The sequence below is a fragment of the Drosophila rhopaloa genome, unplaced genomic scaffold, assembly GCF_018152115.1.
Source record: "Drosophila rhopaloa isolate 14029-0021.01 unplaced genomic scaffold, ASM1815211v1 contig_2, whole genome shotgun sequence".
Lineage (NCBI taxonomy): Eukaryota > Metazoa > Arthropoda > Insecta > Diptera > Drosophilidae > Drosophila > Drosophila rhopaloa.
Genome location: NW_025335083.1, coordinates 18,804,292 through 18,830,414, shown reverse-complemented (window position 1 = coordinate 18,830,414; position 26,123 = coordinate 18,804,292). Strand labels below are relative to the sequence as shown.

Here is a 26,123-nt window from a genome sequence, read left to right as displayed (position 1 = left end):
GTTTTTTAAGGTGTACCCATTGCGAGGTTGTGTAAAATCATGGTATTAAGAAAACAAGCGCCATGGGAGTAGAGCATCTGGAGTAATTTGTATGCAGATAGCATACTTTCTTAGTTTGTACTTAATTAAATGCCTTGTGTTTTCGGTTTTCTTTGCAGGATCCGGCCACAACGCGAATTCCCCGCCTGGATGGCGTCTCTCGGCTTCCAAAGCCGAGTACATTTGGACTGGCCAGCAGTAGTTGCAGCACCACCAATAAAACCACCAATAGCAGCAACACCACCACCCAGCACATTCGACCACCGACGAGTGCTCCCAAAGCTACGCAAATATTTCGAGCGCCCAGCGATCCTGCAAAAGCGCGACCCGTCAGCTCATATGCCCCATCTTCAGCCGCCCTGCGGGATTTGGGCAGCAGTCTGAAGAAGAGCGCTAGTGGGGAGCGAATAAATAATGCAGTCAGTCTGCTCAGCAAAAGGACCACCACCGTCCTGAAGAAGTACTTCAGTCCCAAGGCAGTGCAATCACCAGGAGTGATGTCCAATCTAAACGAGATGACCAGTTCACTGCCAGTGACTCCTCTTCCCGTGGGGAAACGCGGAATGATATCAAACGATCAGTTGACTAGCAGTACGCCAATGCCCCTTGTAAGGTCCGAAACTTTTGTTTGCGAAGATGAAGAGCAATCAGATCGCATCAAATTGGAGAGCACTCGGCTGTCCACTTTTGGAAGAACCATGGATCTCGATTCGCCGACATCAAATGAAACCCAAGTACTGGTAAAAGATGCCACGAGAATTATGAAGACAGATACCACTCAGATATTAAGACCCTCTCAAAACACATCCAAAACGATGCTAAGAACGTTTTGTTCAATGGACACCACTCACGAGATGACAGCCAGCTTGAGAAATAACGCAACACACACTGCAAACTCGTCGGGAATATTGGGTAGAACAATGCCAATGATTCCGGGCAAGGATGTGACCAGAACAATATCTGCAAATTCAACAGAGATTGGAAATCTTACAAAAATCGTAGAGGGATCTGGAAATCTCACTAGCTCGGTTGATGGACGAGTTAGTATTAGTAAAACTTTCGAAGTTGCAACAAATTGCACTCAAACGTTTGAAAGGGGAGTAAATCTCACCAAAACTATATGCGATAGGACAGGAAATGTATCCAGGATAATCGAAAAAGGACAAAATCTTACAAAAATCATAAATGCTGGACCAAATGTAACCAAAACTAAAGAGGCTGGATCCAGTCTAACCCAATCCATTGATAGTACAACTTTGGCAGCTCGTGGAGCAGATCTAACAAAATCCCTCAATGAACCAGGTGACTACACCAAGGTCATCCATCAAGGAGCAAATTTAACCCTGAGCATGGATCAGTTGCCCCTGCTAGAACATATATCCATGCCATCCGGCTTGGACATCCTCAGTTCCAAGGGATCCAGTAACTTGGAGAAACTGGACCATGAAAGGGACGACACGCTGGACGTGACGTTGACCAGTTTGGCACCGAACAAAACCAACATGAAGTTGCCTTTGAATTCCACACTGAACACTGAACGATTGCTGGATCTCAGTGGATTACAATCACCGAGGCATATACAATTGCTGAACCTAACCCAGGAATTGGAGAGAGGAACTCCGAGTAGGGGACACCTTCAATCGGGACGAAGGTCTATTCCCCAGCACTCGCTTTTATGTCTATCCCCTCAGTCGGCCACCACAACACCGCATGGAATGAGGCTGATGGGACAGGCTACTCCACAGCCAGTTCATCTACTATCGCCTCTGTTGAAACAGGCACAAAGTGCCCTGGTTTTGCCCACTCGAACGCCGGATGGAGATATAACCATGGATGGTAATGGAGCTCTGGACAAGACCCTTACCTCCACTTCGGGTAGAGCACGAACCCGCTATAGTTTTGGTTTGGATCTGCCGGATACAACACTGGATTGCTCCATTGAACTGGTGGACAATTCCTTTTCATCATCCACCCAATTGCAGCAATTGCAACAGCAACTTTTGAAGAAACAAAGCTCTTTCGATTTAGACGAGAGCTTGGGCATCCTTACTCCCGATCAGATGAAGGATTTCCTAGACTCTCCCCACAACAATCTCATGCACAATCTGGAGTTGATTAGGATGCATCATCCGAATCTTATGCAGTTAAGAATGGAGCAGACGCCATCGCCAGAGGAACTGCCTTTGGATCCCATTGAAATAAAATCAGAAATTGTAAAGCAGGTGGAGGCTTCCCAAAATCAGGTGAACACCTCACAGCACTCGAAACTGAGCAATAGCTTCATAACCAGCGTCACAAGTGTAACCAGTTTGGATACGGGTTACCAGGGCGATGGGGAGATGTCACGACCCGCATCCCGGGGCGCTTGTGACCACTCCCCGAGCAACGGACCCCACTTGGGTCGGGTGAGTCGCCAGCCCAGCTTTCCACCTCCCAATCCGGCGCCCCTGAGGCGTCCGGATCCCATGACAGACTCAGATTTCTTCACCGAATCCGATGCGGATGATGTCCTGCATCGCGGCGATCGTCGGGCCCAGGTGATCGATGGCCAGTTGTACGGACCCGATATGATGCAGCCGAGTGCCTCGGTGCCCCAGATGGAGGACTCCTGCATGGAGTCGTCGGGCATATTCACGGACGTGGAGAACCGCTGCGACGAGGAGATGCGGCAGCCGGAGTTGGAGGTGGATGTGGATGTAGACATGTCGCCGGATGACTCCACGCAGACCATGCGAAAAGGTAAGAAGATAAGCTGGTTTTATATAAAGTTTTAAATTAATTATACATACATACTTAATGCAGAGCTTTTTTAATTATATTTCTTTTGTTAAAATTCTGTAACCTAAGAGATTTTTAAATCGATTTGCAACCTATTCGAGAAAGTTTTCAATTCGTTTTCTAGAAACATCTTTATGTATTAAGAGAAAATTTAAAAATTTATATTGAAGTTTATATATCATTTAATGTGATAAATCATTGTCATTCATAGCTTAATGTTATCTTGCCTTTGGCTTAATTGAGAGAAAGTTTGAAATGTGTTGCTGACGTAAAAAAATCTCTAGCACGGATTCTCCGAATGTTTCAATTTACAAGAACTCTAACCAAATCTTTAAGAAAAATTCTTTTTCCTGGAAGGCTTCAACTTTTTCAACCAGGAGAATAAATCGAACAAGCTCCCAAACTTGTTCGAGTTATAGAGAAATTGTAGTTATCGCCTAATGTGTAGAGACAAAAGTGAATGGAATAAAGTCGCTATTAGCTACGGCTTATAAATTACAAACTGTATAAATTATTTGTTAATAGTCGCTTAATTCTGACTGAATATACAAATGCCTATCATATAAAATCCAGTTGATATTCAAGCGATATTTGAACAATAGTTATCTTTAATTAGGTATGGCTGTCATATCACTGGCTGTGATATTCTATACGCTTATTGTTAATGCCGCTCTCGCCTCCCTAGGTCAAGGTCAGCCCACGCCCACCCAGCAGAATCAGCTGGCGCCGCAGCAGCGCCCCCCAAGCAGCTGTCTCTCCTCCTCCTCGGCGGCCACGACGCTCTCTCTGTCGCTCTCCAACCGCACCTCGTACTGCAGCGTCGACGGCGGCAGCGCCCGAAGTTTCTGTGGCGACGAAGCTTTCGCTTCAGCAGCGGGACGATCGCCGGCGGTGCTCTCAGTTCAGAAAACCTCGTCGCCGCGTCCACACGCTTCACTGTCGTCGCTCTGCACAGTGGAGAATTTCCGCGGCTCCGTTTCCTCGAACTCGTCGATCGCCTCGCCCAAGTCGTGCAAATCATCGGCCACCAAAAGTGGCGGTAAATCGCGCGTTTTAAAATCCCCGAAATCCCCAAGATCTCCAAAATCGCCGCTAAATCGCAAGGCGCACACGCCCAACAAATGGGATGCCGTGATGAATAAGATCGCCAGCAATAAGTCTCTGATCAAGACAAACTACAACGATGTGAAGTCGAAGGTGTCCAGTACACGGATTATGACACCGGCTTCCGGTTCGAGTCCTGGTTCCGGTTCCGGTTCGGGTTCCGTATCCGTTTCCGCCTCGAGTCCGCGCGGCAGTCCAAGTGTGAGTGCTAGTGCCCGGCGTTCGCCCTCGGTCACGCCCAAAGTGCCGCCCAAATTGCTTTTGGCCAAGAGATCGAGCAGCAGCAGCTCCTCGTCCAAGGTCAATGCCACGCCCTCGCCGCCCCCACATGCGACTCCGCCAACGCGACAGCCACTGGATAAAGGCTCAGTTGGCGCCGGGTCAGTGGGTGGTGGCCCCCGTGCCGGAAAAGCGCCACCCAAGTCGCCCACCTCCCCCACCACGCCCACATCGCCGCCCGCCAAGAGACTGCAATCGACCCTCGTCAGTCGGTAAGTGATCTACAGATACTGTTTGATTTATTTCGGAAAATTTTATAGTAAAGAATAATAATGGGGTGATATGAAACCTTTAAAATGTCTGAGGAATGTGCTTTTAACTTTATCGGTTCATGAAGGGTGCTTATAGGTGTGTTTTAGATAATGTTTTAACACTTAAAATATCTTTGTAGAAATACATTTTATTTAGTTTAATATTAATCACTGGAAACTAGGTACCATCGACAAGTCAATTATGAAAATATGGTCTACTAACTGTTGCACATATTAATTTAAGTTGCGTTTAATTGTGTTTTTTTTTTTTAATATTTATTTATCTTTTTAAGCACAAATAAGTCTTAATTTTTATTTGTATTAAAAAGCAGGGAATTCAAAGCTCCTTACAGCCCGAATTTTATTTTATTTGCTTTTAGCATATCTTTTGCAAACATTCTTATCGCCACTAGAAAACACATACCAAACTTATCAATCTTCTTATCATTACCAGTTTCTGCTGATGGATTTCTTTCGTTTGTTTTGGTGTTCCACTTTTCGAATGATTTTTCGATAGCCAATCAAGTGGCCATTTACACACCTGTCTCACCCACCTCATAATGAGTTCAGGGGCAATTGACTTGGGCAGCGTGTTGGGTAGATAACGATTGCACCCAGGTCTTTAAATAATTCATCAAGCATTTCGATTTACTTTGAAATTCAATGGGATATAAGCGAGGAATAAATAAATAATTGTAGAAAATGAGAAATGAGGCGTGTTTATGCCCTATTACCATCTGAACTTTCTCAAAAGGTGCAAATTTATTTGCTCTATCTGAGTTTGACGTCATTTGTCTGTGTGAGCAAATAAATAAAATTCACCCTGCCCGAATAAGCTTAATTAGATGGGTAATCTTTCGAACTATGTATGTAGCAGGTAAACTGGCTAAACCCTAATAAACATTAATTAATTGCTATTGAGAACGAGCGATTTATAGAGCAGGAAAGAGAAAGAGACTGTGAAAGTGAAGTACGCTAAAGTACTTAATTTATTGCATTCGTGTTGTGTGTATTAAACATCATTTAAGCTTAAATAACTTGAGTGCGAAATTGAATTTGTACATTTAGAATAAGCAACCCATACTAATTACGCAGCTTTCGTGCTGTTTCGTCATGTGGACACAAATCGCTTGAGGTTGTTGAAATGATAATTTCGGTTGTCGAGGTACATGCATTATACAAATTAAGACCCAAGTCACACAAACAAACAGGCGAGTTTAATACCACCGAACTTTGACTTTTGAGTGGAAGGTAGAGTGCAAAAAGTAAACCCACAAATTGTTCACGAACCCAAGAAGGCAGAACAAATTTCCATTTAAATATATACATTTTGTTGTGTTGTCTTCCCAGTTTTTATTATTTTTTTTCGCAGTTCAGTTAACATGCAAAACATTTTCAATTACAAATTTTTCCGCAACTCAACAGCGGGAAAAATAAACAGCTCAGCAATAGCAGTTACAAATTAACAAAGCCCAGCCAAAGCTTGTCTCTAAAATTATCATCTTTCGTCTGTTGTATTTTTATTTACATGACGAACGCCCCTTAAAATTCATTAGATAAGAGATTTTCATCTTGGGTTAACCACGATTCGGGGAATTACATGTAGTTGCTAGTTACTTGTTTTTTACCCGCGAGTTTTCTTTAATTTTTATCTGATGTCTATTATTTGTACAAGCCAAAGCCGCAAGGCAAAGTAAATATGGTTGGATATATATATTTATATATATATATTTATTTCTCATCTGAGCCGGCAATAACAAACCGAGCAATGTGAATGTATCTTCGAGTGTGTGTTTTGTTTGACTCTCGATTCCGATGAGCGTGAGTGTGTGAAAAACGCCCAAGCTCAAGCTCAAATCGAGTTAATTTGAGTCAACTGGTATGCTAAATAAATGTGCGTTTGCATGTCTGTATATCCAAGGTGTGGAAGTATCTTTTGTTTTGTTTCAAATTGCATTTGTAGGCATGCAAAAATCGCTGGGGAATTACGTATATTCATGAATTGTTTAACAGTAATGAGAGAATTTTGTTACATTGCGAATACTAATAGAGTAGGTTTTCCGCTTTAGTTATTCAAATGGGAACTGAAAATGAAACACTAAACTAGCATACATAATGAGTTATATCTATTCACTGGAATTTGTTTTTATTAGGTCACTTTTAGTATAGCTTTTGTGCGTTTTGTACAAAATAATAAAAATATTATTTGCTTTAGCAAATGTTTTAAGTAACTAAGAAAGCTCATTCTGTGAGAAATGAATTTTTCGTCAGAAATCGTTTTATCAATTTGAACATCGAAATAGTTCATGTCAAAAGAACAATCATGTTGGAGAACAATCATAAAGGCAAAATATCACATGCATAACTACAAGAATTTAATTTAAAATTAAGGTTACAGTCGAAATTTAAGTGCAAGCAAACAATTTACGAAAAAAAATCTGACAAAAATAAAGCAAATAAAAAGAAAAATAACTCAGGACCAGCAGAGTCAACACATGTTATCAGCCATGGAGAACAACGTGTAACTTAAAGATAAACAAGCAAAGCAACGAAAAAAAGCCAGCATAGAAAAATATCATAAATTTCGACAAGGTCAACAGACTAACAACAATTAAGGAAACACACGAAAAAATTACGATCTCCGGATATAAGAGAACTTAAAATTCGATCGCGTAAAATGCAAATATTGGTTTAATCTCTAAAAATAGATGGGGTATTTCCTCTCGCTGGGATCAAAAATGTTTGGAGGGGAGTGATGAGTACTTGGGACGGGGGATATAATTGGAAATCAAAAAATAGTCAGGTATAAAACCTCAGCATAACAACATTTTTTTGCCTTGTAAGCGGATTCATTAACACGTGCATGTGCAACTTTGTTTTTCTCTAATGTTTTTTAGAGACAACTTATGGTTTTTATGCTGCAGATTCATAAAACAAACTTGCAATAAAGTACACGAAAAGAAAATGAGTGTATTTATACATTTTTCATATTTTCAACATGTATAGATTTTTTTAACTTGATCGTTGCAAATACAAAAACTAACTTGATTTCCCCATATCATTGAAATAAAGATTACAATCTTGCTCAACTAAAACCAATTCAATCTCTTTAAAAAGATATCCAAAAATGGATATCGGCATAAATTAAATTCAAATGAGTTACCATAACATAATAAACTGAATTTCTCGCTGTGCATTATTTAGATTCATCAGATACAAATGTCTATACTGTGTTTACGACTTTGACCTTTTGCAATGATATGGTAGTTTAACTCTAATGACGTCGACGATTGTCTCTCCCTCTCCGATGAAAAAGCCATAAATGTCATGGTGTTATTAATAAAAGTTGCCCATCACACTCAATTGGATTCGAGCCGTTCGTCGTTCGTTTGCCCGTTGATTGCGAGTGGCATGGAAAATGCTAATAAAGCTGTTTCCATCTGGCAAAACTTGGTGGCTCCCGCGGGCTCAACTTTAATTCGCAGCCAACATAAAATCGGACAGTCAGACAAAAAAAGACATTTTAACTGTGAGGCGGTCTTAAGCCTGGTGGCAAATATTTTGACAAGTGTCATGAGGGCTGTCAACACGCTGAACTCGCACCCATTAACACCCACAAAAATAAAAGCGCGAGCTGTTTTAATTAAAAATGCAACCAGTTTGCGTTTTTTATCTTTCCTCGTTCCGGCTAGTTTAAAGTTTATTTCATATTATGTAATATTTTGCCGGTAACTGTGGCAAGAAAAAATGTGTACACAAAAAAGGTAAACTTGTTTGGCAAACAGAAAATAAGTGGAAAAGAAGAAAAGGGCCAGCCCTCTCTGTGGGCTCTTTTTCATTTTTGTTTACCTTTTTAATAAACAATTTTTCCGTTTACATAGCTGGGTCATTTATAAATTCTTAATGGGATTAAAAAAGCAAATGTTATAAATATTAAATTATTTGCCTGTGGGCAAGCAAATATAGATACCATTTTTGGATGGATTTGACGGCTGATAAATGTATAAATTTGAATATTCCGATACTCTTGAAAATCCAGTTTAAAACGGATTCGGCTTCACAATATTTGTGCGATTTGAGAAACCAGTATTTTAATTGCTCAGATCATTTAATCGATTCCGAGAATTAATTGTATTGCAGGTAATTGTTCATTCTTTTGATCGAGAACGGAAGTTTCGCCATCAAATCGAAAGAAAAAGTACTAAAAACCATTTTAATTTAACCAAAACAGAAATATCAAACGAAAATGGCCACAGAAAAACATTAAAAAACTCAATCAAACAGAGCATGAATTTTAATTTCTTTTTCTTTCACTTTGAAAAGAACAGGCAATTTATTTGCACTGCTTGAGATGAAACATATGTTAGAATAACTAAGAGATATGTGTATAAATAATTATTAGCTGCCTTATCGTGAATAAAATTCCCAAAATTATTTATTTTAAAACGTGGAATTGTGAAGCACTTTAGTCTTGCTTAATATCGACTCAATTTTTCCCCTTTCGTGGCATATAACAATAGCCAAGAGAACAAACAGACCGTGTTAAATGTTAAATATTTGATTGACAACAAATGCTGTTAAAAGTTGAAACTGGCAAAGCTAAATTGGAGCCCAATTGTTCTGCGGCTTTGCCAAAATTAAATAAAACACAAAGAGTTTCAAAGTGTCGAAACTTAACGAGGAACTAGCTGAGTAAATTACACTTTACGTGTAAACTTATCCCTTGGCGAAAATGTGGTTGAGGTCTTGTTTGCCATTGCAAATTGTACAAGTGAAATACCAACAAAAGAGTTGAGAAAAGTTGAAAAACTCATTTAGATAAATGCAAATGAGCTGCCCTCAGTCTGGTTTTATAATACCATATTTACTGACCCTGAACTTGGCCAGAAAGTTGAGCCCAACAATCGAATCGGGGTACAGCCAATTAGGCGTCGTGTGAATATTTATGCGCTAATCAATGATCGGCTCATATTTACGAGCGTTTCGGGCTAAATAATAAATTTCCAAAAAACCGGAGAATGGGCATCCGATTATGGGCTTGGTAAGAAATTTATCGTTCGGTTGAGTTGCCGAGCTGTGAACCCCACGACCCCAAACTCCCCCTTTGACCTTTTTATGAGTGACACATTTTGGGTGTGAAGTGTAGCAAAAATGTGCAGGAACAAGCTGGAAGGCCATAAATCATTATTATACTGACAAGTTTAATATTTTGGTTGGGTGATTTTGGGTTATTGAAATATTTGAGCATATTACTTTTTTTTTTGTAAAATTTAAGAACTTGTTTATAAAAAAAGTTTAATATTAAAGGTTTGAATATATTTATGCACATTCAATTTGGTTATTTAAAGATTAAGAAATCATTTTAAGAATTAGGGTTTTGATTAAATTAATGACACTTTTTTAAACGTATATTAAACGAATGCCTGTGAATTATAGAATACCAAAAACATATTAAAAGCAACGATATTGTTCCCTTGAACAATAATCCTCCTATATTAAGTCCCAAAATGAACTTATAATAAATGAAATATGTCAAAGAAATCTGTTGGTCTCATTCTTATTTTGCCAACATAACAAATGGCAAAGCTGATTGGGGTGACCCCAAAAATGGTACAAATGTCTTAGGCTCCGAATTCTAATGAAACAATAAATCTTTCAGACACATTTACATTTAAGCGCTGTAACGAGTTTTATTGAAAAAGTGTGTAAGGCAAACGGCGTGCTTTTTGTTTCGAATGATTTTTTTATTATTTTCAAAAGGTTTCCATTCTGATGAATCTGACCGAGGTCGCTCGGGGGTCTGTTTTTAATGAATTAAACAAGTTTGGTGCCTTGTAGCAGATTTGGCCAATGGGTTTGGGGTCGAATATAAAGTTGTTAGCCAATGAATATTGAAACCAGAACACTCCCAATAAAAAAATTCCCAGCAAAAGGTTTCCCTCTGATGGACGGAACTCAATCGAGCGAAGCCAAATCAAATGGTCAATCAAAATTAATGAAATTGCTGCATGCAAATCGCAGCTTTTGTTGCATTTTGACGTCAATTAAGCATTTCATTCAGACCTCCGTTCTATCGGATTTCCCCTTGGGCGGCGGGCAACGCCTTTAGAATTTTTATTTACGCTCGTTGGTTATTGCCAGCCGAACATTTTGCATTTTGCGCATTTGCATTAACAATTCATGCCAATTTCCAGCTTCTATTTTCCCTGTTGGTTTTGGCTTTGCCAGAGTAATTACTAGTGCGAGTGGTGGGGAATTCACAAGTTTCGGCTTCTCCGTTAAGTGTGCAAGAAACATCAAATTTGAAATTGTAATGAAGTCGGTTTCTGCGGCGGCAAAAGTTTTCCAGTAGCCAAAGAAAATTGTTTATTAGCTGCTGAACGGGAAAAGGGAGTTGCCAGGCAAGGTTGCCAGTCAGCATAAATTATAGAGAATTTAAAAAAATATTACGCAGTTTAAGGTAGAGGTTAGTTAGTTAACTGAAGTAAATGTAGTAAGGCTTCACAAGAATTAAGTTGGTACAACATTTTGATCGAAATGTGACCACAGACTTTTATAGAAATTTTTTTTGTTTAATTATTAAAAACAAATCGTTCTTAAATTCAATTTATTTATTGTTCCCTTAATTTAAGAGCTAAAAGTTTAAACTAATCCGATTAGAAATTACAATTTTCAATAATTGATTTTATTGCAGTTTCCTTTATTTATTGTTCTTAGAATCACTTTAGCAAACAAACCATTGCTGATGAAAGCTTGGGAACTTAAACTACCAATTAAATTATATTTCTACAATAGGTAATCCGATTTGTATGGAAATTCCATTTGCTGCCATAAACTACTTACTCATAAATCAAAATAAGCTTTCAACATATAACTGATTTATCTGATAAGTTCTCCATTCCTCTGTCCCTTTATTTGCCTTTCGCAAATTAATTTGAAATATGTGACACTTTGCCTGGTTTACTTGTGAATTTTGTAGGTCAGGCGGGGAACATTAATATGTAATTAGCAGCAAATGACCCCAATTTTTGCGGAGGGTTCGTCAGGAAAATACTCTCTCTGGAATGGCATGTTGGGAGTCCCACGTGTCCAATGGCATTTGATGGCGTTTTAAGTGCCGGCAAATGAACAGCTGAGTAAGGCTACTCTGCGGTATTCTTTGCTCATCATCGACATCATCATTTGATACTATATAGCCTAAACTGAGGTTCCATAAAAAAAGACTCCAGAAGGGAGGAGAAAGTGGAAGAAATACCTCTAAAACCATAAATTTATGTGAGCGTGGCCAACAAATTGCCTTCCGTATGGGAAATTATTGCGTGTGTGCAGCCAAATAAAATGGAAAATAGACAGACAGAAAGAGGGGGTCGGAAAATGGGAAAACCGGGGGCAGAAAGAGAGGGAACAACGCACAGGAATCGACGACAAATCATGAATTTGTCAAGGCACATCATCAAGCTGGAAATACTTGAAAATACTCCCATAACACGTGAGCATTTACGCAATCGACATTGAGTCACCAGACTTTATTTCTTATTTGCACCTTTTTTTCATTATTAATTGTAAATTGTATATAATTATGTTAACATAACGAAATAAATACTTAAAAAAACTCTATACAAATTTAAAACTTTGAGTTTTAAAAGTTGATTCCAAAAAAAATTTTTTTTTAGCGTGTATTCAAAAACGAAGCAAAAGCCACTTGACTTAACCCCTGACATGTGTCGCTCATTTTGACCCCCTTAACACCTCTTCGCCTCTTCGCTTTTCGCCAGCTTGTTTTGTTATTGATTTCTGGCTGTTGAAAGATTTTCTTTGGCTTTGGCAACATTTTGACTGCTATTAAAGTTCACAAAATCTCTGGCATGCGACTTTTCTCACACGTTTCGTAATGTCAACGTAAATTTTCCCTGTTTTCCCCTTTGAATCTCGTGTGGCAATCGTCTGACAATTTTAATTTGTCGCCTTCTTTTTGTCTTATCTATGCTTAGGGGAAAATGTTTTACAAGTTGGTGAAATTTCCCGGCATTTTCTCTGCGTTGTCTTTTTAAAGTTTTCCTTGATGATTTTTGATTAATTGTTTCTTGCTGCCTTAAAGCGATTTAAGTTTTTGTCGTTGCTTTTTTGCTTCTTTATAAATTGGATATTAACTAATGAGCTTAAGTGATTTGGTTGCATTTAAAGTTTTTTTTGTCGGTTTTTTTTGAGCATCGTGAAAGTATCAAGAGTTGAGGAAAATATCGATTCACTGCGTGTGTTCTATGGAATGGGAAAATAAGTAGCTGTTGGTGTGTGCGTGGGAATAGGAAAGTCATTCATGGGTACATCAAACAAACTATCAATGGGTTATATAAGTTTATTCAATAAAGTGAAACTTGCCAATTAATGGTTGAAAATGCGTTGATGTTACAGAGCTTTAATATACTTCTTTAGGAGTTATTTTAAATCTTAAAATGAATAAGATTTACATATTACTAATTACATCTAGCCTTGAAATAAATAAACGTGGTAATAAACATGTCCGGTATTTTATAAACTCCATTAGCTTAAAGTGCACCTACCCCAATTCGATTTCACTTAGACGCCCACGCGGCTAGCCATGATATAGTAATGCCCATATCTGTGGCCTATGGACTTCAAAGCGATTTTTAGCCAGCCACTTAGACGCCCATCAACTCCTCCGGTCCCGCAGCCAAAATGTTCCCTCTTATTAAAATAAAACATGAAATAGCAAAGGGAATTGCTTGGCCCACAAGCAGGGCACAATGCCTCGTATTACAATATACAGACAAATAATTCCAACTCATGAATCACATGACTTATTTATAAACGACATCAGCGGCCCATCTATCCGCGGCACTAACTCAACAAAACTCAACCCAGCGTGGCCCAAACTCTATTTTTGCCCGATTTTCTCGCTCGACAGACCCGGCAAAAAAAGCATGGGAAAAAAACAAAGTTTCGGTGGCCGAAAGAGCAGCAAACATCATCGGTGGTAGTACAGAATCCATCCCAACTAATGCAACAAAAAAACAAAACAAGCGAAATTAGTTCAAATTCTATATTTAAAAGTAGGACTGTCGGCAAAATGTTGATGCATCTTTTGGCTCCACCGCTGCTGCCGCTTTTCCAAACGAAGCGCAACGCCGTGGAAAACACTTGTTTCGGTTTTCGGCTTTTCCGAAATACGAAGCAACACAAATTATGTTGCCCGGTGTTTGAGAGTGGATGTGGCAACATCCGCAAGGTGAACAGAACACTATCTAACATAAGTTTGGTTTATAATATTTTTATTCGTGAATTTTTTTAGATTTCAACGAGTTTTGACTAAAGAAATTATTATTTTTAAGGTCTTTAATTACCATATGTTGTTGAAAAGTGACAAATTATCACTTAAGTTTTCTGCAAATGTCTTAAAAATTACATTTTGAATTGAAGCATATTCTTAACAATGTTAGTGTCTAGTTAGTATACTAATCGGAGATATTTTTCCATCATATAGTAATATGGAAATACTCATGGTGTATCAAAGAAAGGGGGCTTAAACCAAACTTTAATCAGAGCTCGACTATCTTTTGTTCGACTATTCTTCATCTCGCCGCAGAAATGGCCATACAAAAAGTTGTTGAAATGTTTACGCTTAGCTTCGTCCATTGTACATTGTTGGAAAATATTAGGAAGCACTCAAGCAAAACGGCGCCGTTTGGCGAGGCCCAGAATCAATTAGCTTTTTTGCTTTGTATCCAAAGTTGGGCAACTTCTCCATGGAAAGAGGAAGATTTTAGCAAATTTTTTTGTATGTCAATTAATACATTTATGCATGTTTTTAATGGACACTTTTAGCGTTTCTTGGATTTCCGTTTTGGGGTTCCAGTCGAGTGCGCTAATGTGCTAAATTCTCCTCAAGAACTATTCCACATTGGTCGAACTTGGCTCTTGTTTTTGTTTGCACTCAAACGTAAAATGTATGCGTTCTCTTTGGAAAACAAACAATTTGGAGAATAACAATAATTCTTACAACGAATAGTCCGCGGGGAAAAGCTAATATTTTGCTGGATTGCTATTTATAAAGCAATTCCTCAGTTGACCGCAATTTCGACGAATATGAATTTTAATGTTTTTTTTGCTCTTTTGTTATGGCAACATTAATTTCGTGCATTGGAATTTAAGGAGGAAAATAAGACCTTGGGGAAAATGATGCAATCTTAATATGTTTGTTTTTGAATGTTAAGAAACTTTCTATGTTATTTCAGAAAGAGACATTTTGGAAACGTGAAACATATATCTTATAAACAGACATTTTGGAAACGTGAAACATATATCTTATAAACAGCATTCATAACGTGGCAGACATAACTCTTAATAATCGCATTTTATTTTAATTTAAAAAAATGTTGTAAAGCTTGGCTGGAACTATTTCTTTGAAATTGTTACGTTCCATTGATCCACATTCAAGTGACAAGTAGCTGTAAGAAAAATTAGAACAGAGCCTCTAATGAAAACAGACACGAAGTCAACGATAGATCTTCCCGATCGCCTTCAACTAATGATGACTCCAGACAAAAAAAAAAAATAGGAAACACAACATTTACATTTCTTATCGCACACCCAGCAATTTGCACATTTCAGCGGTTGGTCGGCTCTCTGTGAAGTGTATATCTCAATCATTGAATCACTGAACATAGCGTGCTGTCTTCCCATCCAACATTAAACATCCAACTATTTGCAATGGTTTCCTAACCCCAATGCTATTGTAAAGTATATCCCACTGCCCATATATGACACAAAATGTTGCAGTATAGGAAAAAGTGTGGCACAGCGACTGAGCAGGTTGTCAGTCAGTCTATATGCCCATTTATGAGTCGGAGTCATTAGACTTGAGTAACAGGCGGGAGTGGTTGTCGTTGTTTGTAATACCTCTTCCCAAGAGAAGTCTTCGCCATTTGGTAATGTGTTTGAGACTGCTGGGCTCAGCCTAACAAACTGATCAAATAAATAATGGTGTACAAAAAAGTTACAAACACAATAGAAATACAGTATTGTTTGTATTTCTGCATTCCACTTTTGGAACAAGGCAACGCATATTTTTCTTTTTTTTGGGCCCTGACTGTAAGCCTTATAAAACAGGATACATTTTATATAAAATTATCACTAAAGCCTATTTCTATGTGAATTTAAAAACTAACTTTAAAATAAAACGTTATTATTGCTTAATCCTACGTTTACACACTTAAAATTAAATTTTGTTGTCAGCTTCATGTACTTGTATAAAAATCATTAAAATAAGTAAAGAGAAATATTCCATTTGTTGATAGGTTGAGGTGTATAAAATTAGCTTGAGATTTGTTTTAATTTAAACTAAGTGGGCCACTTCTACTTCCAGTTACTTAAACTGATTTAAACCCACTTCAGCTTCGGGTCGACTCTCATTAGAGTTCTTTAGTTCTCGGCTTGAGTGTCTCCGGCTTCATTGCGACCACTTTGGAGCACTGCACTCCAGTTGAGTGTCGTTATTGTTACCATTTCGTGACGATGGCTTGTCGTCTGAGGTCTGCAACGACGTCAAATAGTGCTAATGTTCATTAATAACTCATGCGTTAAACAAAAGCTGCTTGTTTTCCCCGATTCTCGTCTGGTTTGGTTGGTTAGATTAAAACACTCATTGTGCTTGTCTAGTGAAGTCGTTAGTCTGGTTGTTGCCACAGAATTTACTTTGCGTGAAATCGAATAAATGGTAAAATACAAGTATTTCAAAGATTTTTCCTGAGCCTTCCTCAAAATTCCATTTCACTCTTTGAAATCTTTATTATTAGTCGTGGGTGGAGCAATTATATTTCAGCATAATTAAAAACAAAGGGTCACCTAGTTATTTTCCAGAACAAAAGAATTGATTAATGAGAATTTTCGCATGATAAAAACCGTAAATAAATGTGCAAGAACTCGCATAATGAACTCATTGTGCCGTTCTCCGCAAAGGAAGTGAACAATTTAATTATTCTACATTCGCAGAACATTCTTTTGAGGTTAAGAGGGCAACCGCGAAGTGCAATCAGTGGCAGTTGCTATTAAATCAAATTGGCTATGACCAAGTGAAAGTATGCAAAAGGAATACTCCAGTACAAAATGTATATGTAATGCTTCAATGTGAGCTTAAAATTCAAAGGCACTCAGACATTGCAATTAAAATACCCAACTTTTCGGTTGTATTTTGGCCAAAAGAGGACTTATCGATAATCATAATTTACCGGCTCAAATATAATTCGACTGGGAATTCTACTAGTTCTACTAATTTTTGAATAATTTCTTTAAGTTTATTAGTTTGTTTTATATAAAATGTGCGAGCCTATCTAAAATATAAAACCAGTGCGGTAAGAATAATTATTTTTCAGTTTTTACCTATTTTTTTAAAGACATAATATTGAAATCTGCATATTTTGTGTATATCCCTGGACGCAGTGCGTGTACTGGGCGAATCTCAATTAAATGAAATATGCCGCAAAAGTCGGGAAGAAATCCGTTGTTTAGGGGGACTATATTCCTCGAACGTATGCATTTCAGTTTGCCAACGACCAATCATAAAGCCAACTCACCAATCATAAAGCCAACTCAGCTCTCCCACTGCCATCTGCATGTACAAACAAAGCAGATAGCAAACAGAACTCCAACTGCAATTAAGTTTAATGGAAGCTCATTAAGAGTACGAATTGTTTCTGCTCGGACTGCAATTGAGGGAGATGGCAAACAGTTGCATAATATATGCAAGAGGACAGAGGGATGGACATAGATGGATGGCTGCCACAGAAATAACCACGAATTATTGAGGAAACTGCAATTCGAAGTTGATTCGGCTTTTGCTGACGAAGAGAGGAAGTCGCTTAATTGCCCTCGTCATTTTCTTTTTGCATTTGAATAACTCTTTCGCCAAGCGAAAGGGCAAAGATCAATTGCTTTCCTGGCCAAGTGCCATATCACAAAAAATAACGACAAAAAGCTGGAAAAAGCAATAGGGAAATAGGTGCTCAGTTGTCAGAATTTTTATGGATTTTGTCATGGCTTTTAATGTTGTCTCTATCCTCGTTGCTGTGGCAATTAAAATGCAGCCGGTGGCATCTATTTGCAAAAAAAAGAAGGAATTAATTGTCACCTTGTAAAAGTGAACATTTACAAGTGTTATAAGGAGAAAGGGGATTCGGATTGCTGTGGGAATTGTGCAATAAAACCTGACCCAGGTTGCAGAAGTAGCATACAATTGTGGAATTTAAGCTCTTTCATAATCAAACTAAAGAAAATGTTTTTTTCTAGTTTGTAATTGTAAAAGTGAAATCCTGGCAAAGTCCCAAACATAACTTTATGGCAAATTTCTATAGGTGTTCAATATAACATATTTTTCTTTGCAAACTAAAAACAAAAGATAGCATTGCTCCTATAGTCAAAACAATATCCAATAAAGTGACCTTATATATTTGTATATTAATTTTTCTTAAAACGCTTAAAATAATAATAAACCTAACTTCGACCTAAAACGTACGCGAAACTATCATATATTGCACACTCCTGGAAAAGGAAGGGAATGCTGACACTAATGACCCTGATGGCTGGCGGGGTTTGGAACGGAAACGCCGTGAAATATCATCGTCCCGACCAGAAATTTACCTGCAAAGTGGTGGCAACATCGGTGAAAGGGTAAGCGTGATTGCACAACCCGAAGCGTTGACAAATGAGACTCATAGGTGTGGACTCGGATCGGGAAATCGCACGACAGGTGAAAATGTAGGGTGGGATTTTGTGTGTGCCATTCCCTTATAGCGTTGGGTATATATTCTGGGACTGTCTATTGCACCTTGAGTTCCCCATTTTAATAAGGGTATATCGGAAGAGTGGTGTGTCGAGTATATTGCAATACAGTTGTAATTTATGTTAAGAAAATTATAAATATCAAAGTTTCTGTTTGGCTAAAGAATTACACTTTTAATGTCAGCTAGTTTAATACTTTCCATCACTTTTTATTCTCAGAATATAAAGGATCATTATTTTAACAAGATAGGGATTACCATTAAATACCTTATTCCTATATTTTCTTGAATATTTGTATAATATATCATCGTTATAAAATATATATTTACACCTTTGTTAGATATTACCTGGAGGTATTTTCCTTAGCCAGAGTATACGTGCTTCCGCATGTGCTGAATTTGGTTGCTCGTCTCCCTATCGCTTTCATTAATGTCTCGACATTTGCATTTCATTAATAATGCATTTTAATTACAAACCAGTGCAATTGCAACAGCTCCTCAGTTCGTCGTCGACCGCTTTTGCAGTTTGTCTGTGGTTGGAATGGAGATGATTTAATAAATATTTATAACTACGTCACGGGATTAAGGCGAAGACACGGCCACATCGTCTCGTTGGGCTATTAAAAATGTACAATTTGTTTATAAGGCGAGTAATCTGAATAGCCTTCTCCTTCTGGCAAACTCAATCGATTCTCTCGCTCGATTTCCGCCAATGTTTAACGCTTGAGTGAATTTTTCAGCGTGTCGATGGATTCGTTTTACGTTTTGCATAATTAAATCTATTTACCGGTCAGTCGTTGACTTTCCTCCCCCCTTTTTTCTGGGCTTTAATAATGCCTTAAAACTCCACATTTATTACGAACACTTGTTACCAGCACTGATGAACTCGTTTCTTACTGGCGGAAGTGTTCGCTTTTCTTTGGGGCTTGGCTCTTTTATTTTTTGCAATGGCCAAGGCGGCGCCTTAAATGGCCAACACGGGTGACACAGAAAGCAAACCTTGGCAGTGAAAATAATGTATTGCCAAACGGTAGCTGGGCTTGCCGGTAAACAATGTTCGGTGCAAAAACTCTGAATGACTTGGCATAGTTTTCGCAGTGAAATTGATTTGTGTTCGCTTTTATTTTGCTTGTCGAGTTGCCGACAAAAAAATTAAATATTCTGAAGTAATGTTGATTTAGGAGGTGGGAAAGTTTACTTATACTCGACTCTTTAGCGTCTTTGTTTTTTTCTTGTGCCTGGAATAAATATTTGTTTTCAAGTTAAAAAAGTTTTCGCGAAAAATATTTAGGAAAGAAGTTACCTATGCTATTTGTACTCTAGGTTGAAAGGCAAAGTTTTGAGATGAGGATTTAAATCAAAATTAAGTTCATCTAGTTAATACATTTCATATACATTTAGATGGAAATGGAAACTTACAGTGTACTTACGTTTTTCAATGTTATGCACTGTAACTTCTATTTTTTTCAGTTATAAATTTCTTGTTGTGTTTGAGACTTATTAACAGCCATGTGACATAGTTTAAAATCCTTAAAAAAACCTAACCAACGACAATATGATCGCTTGAGTACGCACGCATTAACAACTGTTTATAATTGCATTTAATTGCGATAAGAAATGGTATTTAATGTTTTTCCAAGTTGTGCAGCACTCGCCGGAAAAAGAGTAAATAAATAATAGTGAAAAATGTCTTTCGGCTGCTGGGACAAACGACAAACTACTTTTTGCAATTGCAGGATGAGCGAAAAAATTATAGTTATGTTGCCGGCCAACGGAAACGCAGTTGGCAATGCTAATTCCTTTTGGCCACTCTCGTTTTTTCTTTGTGCTGTTTCCTGCTGAAAATTTTCCATTTTTATTTTTGTAAAATTTTCAATTAGCGAGCTGTCGGCGGAAGTCGTTCGTAAAAAAATGCAAGCGAATTAAAAATAGTTTTACAACGGCGACGAAAAGGAAATTTCACCCACTTAATGTAAAGAGGTAGTGAATAAATTTGACGCGTCTTTCCAATTGATTTTCCAATTTTCACCATCTTTGTTTGTTTCTGTTTTGTGATTGCTCAGCGACGCTTGAAGAATGCTTGCAATAATTTCACAGCTTTGTGAATTTTTAAGTACCGCCGCGTTGCAAAGTTTTGAGATTGTTGGAAAAGTTACGGAAAATGTTGGTAGAAAGAAGTAAAAAAAAGATGACCAACCAAAAAAGTTTTAATTTTTGATGGGATTATTTTTACTGAATTAATTTTATGTTTCTTGAAGGCGCAATTTGGCCGTCTTATTGAGAAGTAAATTGTTGAGTAATAAATTTGAAATCGCAACTAATGGTTGATTTCTGTCTTCCTTTACAGTGGTCGCTCGTACAGTAAGGACAGCCACAAGAGTTCGCACAGCGACTTGAGTTTGATGTGCAACGGCGGTGGCGGAATTGTTGGCACAACATCTCGGGCAACGTCCTCTGTTTCTGGGAGCGGATCACCGAAGCTATTGGCAAACACTCAGCTGCGTAAGTATACTAAATTTCAATATTATTCAAATTTTAATACACTATTCAAATAGTGGAAGCAATTGAGAAACTCCTTAAAATATCATTCACCAAAGAATTTGCTTCATTCAATTTATTTTTGTTTGAAAGAGATTCTTAGTTATATTATGGAACGTCTATCTTAACTCATTATTAAGACCCTGACTAATATAACAAAAATATATTTTATTAAAATACACACTACTTTTAGTTCTGGGTTTAATAATGATATAAATTAATCTGATATAACTGATATGTTTTTAACTTAACTAAACTGGGAACCCAAAGAAAATATGCAATCCATTTTCGACGAAAAAAAAAACCTATTCTACACAAGTTTTACTTAAAAGCCATCCTAAAAGTATGCTTTTTATTTCAAAACATTCTGATCTCACCTGCTTATTCACAAGCAGTGCCAAGCAGTGTGACCAAGCAGGTAATGACCAAGCAGGTAATGTTGCTGCAACATGTACAAAAGCAACCTAAGAGATTCAAAAAACTAGCTCTCACAGCGAAATAAACTTAGTTTTCTTGAAACCAAACTTAAAAACTACCAAGTAGAATGCTCAAAGTTTTAAGCCGCGAACCGGCTTTTCAACGACCAGCAGCCAGCTGCTCGCTAAGCGTTTTATTCCATGGCAAAGAGCGAGTTTAGTGTGTGTGAAGTTGTAAATACAAATGTATCTGGTATCGATGAAACGGCATTTGGCTTTTGCCTGTAGTTTGTATCTTCAGTTGGCGGCGGGTTTTCAATGCTAACGTGCCGCTCGTTCTCCGTTCTTCGCGTTCTCAGTGTTCTTCGTGATCTTGATTAGATCGCGCTTCGTGTTCGAGGGGAAAATAATTACCAAAATTGGTCATGAAACAAGGCCCAAAGTGTTTAGTGTGATAGTGCGATCAAAAATCAATCATTGAGCGTAACAAATAAAATTCGTTAAGGCTGCGAATTAAAGCCGGCTCAAAAGTCAACGTAAATGATTCATAGTTTTTGCCTTGACTGACTCCCCTAAAAAGCCTTATTTGCACCCCTATTTCGTTAAACTTTTATTAACCCGACTGTGAAACAGGTTTTCCTTCTTTTTCATCGAATGCCGGCCTGCTGGGCTATTTATTTATTTTTTTAAATGAGTGTAAAATGTTTTCAACTGAAACAAAAGCATCGTCTGGCATTTCCAGACTCACTTTTGACCACTGAAACTCGAAACCCATCCAACCACCTTTGACTGCATTCATTTGGGTTTTATTTTCTCCTACCTTGGCTCTTGACGTCATCTCTGTGTATTTCAATTTGGTATTTATTTCGCTGCTCCCTCGCCTTTTTCGTGTTGACATTGAATACCCAAAGTATGTAGGTACACAAAAAAAATATACAGAATTTCCAGAATAAGAACCGCATTAACTTTGAGGTCCAATCAATCAATCAGTGGGTGCTCCAAGCTTCGCTTCCCTTTTCCATTTTTTTGTTACGTTCTCAGTCCGACAAAGAATTCTTCTGGGCTTCTGCTGGCCATAAATTATGTTGGTCGTAATCAGTTTTGTTACAGTTTGTGCCTTGGTTTTCTCACGAACTTTTGCGAAGCCGCAAAATCTCTTTCTCTCTCTCTCTAGACCCGGTTACCGTTAGCTTTTGTCTAGAAGGAGAATCCAATCCGCCAGGTGAAAAAAGGGGTGGGGAAAGAGTTCATTTACCTATGGCAGTTGGAAACGTGCCGCTCGTCGAAACTTCGGGATCAGAATTCATCGGCATTCAATTGGAAGCTCTGGGGGTTTCTATCCGACTTACCTTTGTCCAGCTGCCAAAGTTTCGCGTACTGAAATCCCATAATGAATTCTTAAGTCGAGGGTGATGGGATGAATATAATGATGCCAGACTATAAGCTTCTTTTGAGGCTCATCTGGGTGTGCGGAATATTTAAATGAGATCACCGCCACCACCTGGGGTCATTAATAGGATGGTAGACTTAAGTTTTGGTTTTTTTTACCAAGCAAAGACTTTATTAGCAACAGAGCTTAAATTACGTAAATTTTATATGAAACGAATTATTTGAGTAATATCTTTAATTTTGTAAAGTTTTTACAAAACAGATAAATCTGATTGACTTGTAGAGTTGCTGGTTTTGTAAGTACTCCAGTTATTACAATCAGTTTCAGACTGTGAATGCCAGAATACTTTTATATCACTTATCCGCTTATGTTTGTTGGGGAAATCATTTGTAGGCGTTAAGAACTGCTTCCGCGGAATGTCTTAAATGCGTAATGCCCGCTCAACGGATATTTCATGTTTTGGGTTAAGCATGCTTAAGACCTTATTTATGTGTTCCGAACTTGATGGCTTTGCAGGGTTCCCTACATGCTCTTACCTCCAAAGACGACACCTGTTTCCGGCCTTGTCTACTGGTTTTGATCAGGTCTCTTTGATTCCACTCTGCCGCTGGCTCTGATTTTCCTCCACAACTGGCTGAGGCTATAATTTTCATCAGACAGTCGACAGTTCTCTTTGGTCTGTTGTTAGAAAACAACCAACATTTAATGGTGTGTGTGCTTGTATCTGTGTGCATTTCTCCCAGCTTTTATCTGAGTTCGTCTGTCTGTGTAGCATGAACGACTCTTTCTTAATTTTCACTTGACGTGCTGGCATGCTTTTGTGCTTTTTTACATTATTATTATCATATTTGCATTTTTTCAGCATCTCTCTGTTTTGCTCTGCTCGGCTTGTCTGCTGTCTCTCCTCTTTGCCGTGCATTAAATTATTATTTACTGTACAGTGCTGCCTCGGTGGGGAAGAAGATACTCCTGGGGCCCACGGTCTCGGTTTCAGCTTTTGTCTCAGCACGGGAAACAATTTTATGACTTTAAATATTACAGGTTTAGAAATTTTTTATTTTTGTATATATTTTTATATTTTCTAAACAAAAGGGGAAGAATAGGCTTTATCTGTATCTTAAAAAAAAAGAAAATACTTTGATAGATGTTTGATATTTTAAAAAAAATGTATAGATATAAAGGTTTTATAAGGTAAGGCCAAGAGAAAACCCATCTAGTTCATCTTTTAAAAACCACTCTAAATATTTACAATTCCCTGCATATATTTCCGTCTATATCAATTGCATAGTAATTTTTTGTAGTGTATCTGAGTTGGTTTGAGAAGTCGGCAGTAACTTTTGTTTGCTTTCATTTCGCTCTACCTCGCCCTATCTCCCTTTCACTCTTTCTCCCTGTCTCCCTCTTGCAATGGCGCTTAATAATTATGTGGGAAATTGCAAAATAATGCTAGACAGAAATATTTCTTTCATTTTCTGTGTTTTGTGTGTTTCGTTTCGTTTTTCTTGCTTTTTTTGCATTTTTTCCAGTTGCTGTTTTTTTGTATAATTCGCTTAACTATGCGAGAAAGTGTTGTGGGCGTTATGTTGTAAAAATTATGCTGCAAAATATCAGCTACAACAAAACTGTAGCACCACCAAATAAAGCAACAAAATGAAATGCATTCAAATGGTATTGCGGCAGCTTTTCAATTTGCCAACTTTGCTCGAAGTGAAGGTTGCGCAAAGCAAAAAAGCTGAATTTCAATCAGGGAATTTTTCTGCATGAAATGACCGCGGGATAAGTTTTTCTAAAGAAAGAAACAAGGTATTTATTTATAGAAATTTTTCTCCTTGTACCGCCATTGATTTTTTTGAATTAAATGTTTTTAAAGAGTCCTTAAATTAAATTTGATTTATAAAAGTCTGGGTAATAGATTAAATTTCACTGCGACGAATTTGCAATGATCTTCGATCCCGATAACTTTCCCATTTTTTTACAGTCCTATACCCTTTGGCCATAATTCGATTACCATAATTGCTTGCACCTCCCAAAAAATTGATACTCTTTCATATTCCAATGCAATCTCACCTCAGGAACAACATCTAAAAAAATATCTTTAGATAGCTGTCAACTTTCACTTGATATTTTTCGATCGATGCAATCGTAAGGTGTATTGTTGTCTAAGGCCCGCTTTGATTTCTTTTCTTCGTTATGTTTTTTGCATAATTTCCTATGGCTTTTTTTTTTGTTGGATAAGAAACGAAGGCGAAACACTTTTCATTTTGCCATAATGAAGCGCTTATATGCCGTGAACATGTGCCTGCCAATCACAGAGACCAAAAATGGTCCGCAGACCGGGCCAAAAAATCAGCTGTTTGTGCCGGCCAAACAAATTTCCTCTGGTCACTGAACCAATTCCATTCAGAGCTAACTAAATTGAACGGAAAACTGGGCGGCCGATGTGTTTATAATGTTAACGAAGATTGAAATGCTTGGGGTTGTTATAGTTGCATGTACCATATATCGCTTTTCAATTCTAGCGTGTCCACAAACGCTCGGGACTCTATTGCTGCTGTCAGATTTAACGAGTTGTTAAAATAATAAAACAAAAAAATAATAGCTATATAAAGAAAGAGTATGTTTTGAATGTTATATTATTAAATATAAAAAATAGTTATGTTAAATTAAAGTTTCTGTTGAATTGATTTTATTTCAATTTTAGTTTACTTAGCAGATGAAATTTCAACATAAGTTTAATCAGTACTGAATTACTTGCTTATTTTAATACTCCATTTTATAGGGTATTTTCCTGGTAATTTTCCATTGAGTTTTCCATTCTTAGATTCACCTGCATTTCGTGATTGATTGATCGCAGCATTTAAAGCCGAATGTTGTTTTCTTGCTGAGTTGTTAACGAGTGAAAGACAAGGAAATGAGATGAGACCCCCAAAGACCCGATGCTTTTAAGCTCTGATCAAACAACATCAACCTCATCACGCATTCGTGGCTAATTTGCATATCGGAATAAGCGATTGCATAGCGTCTCTTAAAGATCCGAATGAGTCAACTGGTGGATCTCAACTGGTCAAATGGATCCGCTCTTCGCGGAATCGTAAAGTGCATTTAGTGCCCTGTCTCAGCTTATCTCAATAAATTAATTGTGTCGTTAGAGTCGCTCAACTTTTACCACACACTTCCTGTGGGCCGTGCACGTAACTCGAGACGCTAGAAAAAATTATGGGATAAGTGCTAAACACTGACAATTGTCATTCAGATGGTTATTTAATGACCCAACCCACTGGCCCCCGTTGGGTGCCAAAGTTTCTTTTTGGGGGTCACACGTGCGGTCGCTTAAAAAATATTACTAGACAGCCGAAAGCATTTCATAGGCCGTCGTCAATAATCACACTCGTTAGCGGACCAAAACACACATGAGCACTCAACAAACTATTGTTTGTCCAATGGAAATCTGGGCGACTGTTTTAACAGGTGCACAACAAATCGTTAACCGCAATTCGTTTTGGCTCCCAAAATGACGACGCAACTTTTTCTACTT

General features: G+C 37.9%; 1 protein-coding gene across 3 annotated transcripts in view; it reads left to right on the top strand.

Annotated features, from left to right (window-relative positions):
* The window catches only part of LOC108050469 (filamin-A-interacting protein 1), a 79,737-nt gene that overhangs the window by 18,660 nt on the left and 34,954 nt on the right, over positions 1-26,123 (top strand). Inside the window, exons 2-4 of one of the 3 annotated variants that reach the window (XM_044460335.1) lie at positions 159-2,778; positions 3,503-4,412; positions 20,592-20,746. In XM_044460335.1, coding sequence (XP_044316270.1) covers positions 159-2,778; positions 3,503-4,412; positions 20,592-20,746 — 3,685 coding nt within the window. Of the gene's footprint in view, positions 1-158; positions 2,779-3,502; positions 4,413-18,006; positions 18,135-20,591; positions 20,747-21,494; positions 21,735-26,123 lie in introns of those variants that run through there. The other 2 variants (XM_017132168.2, XM_017132169.2) reach the window with 2 other exon arrangements.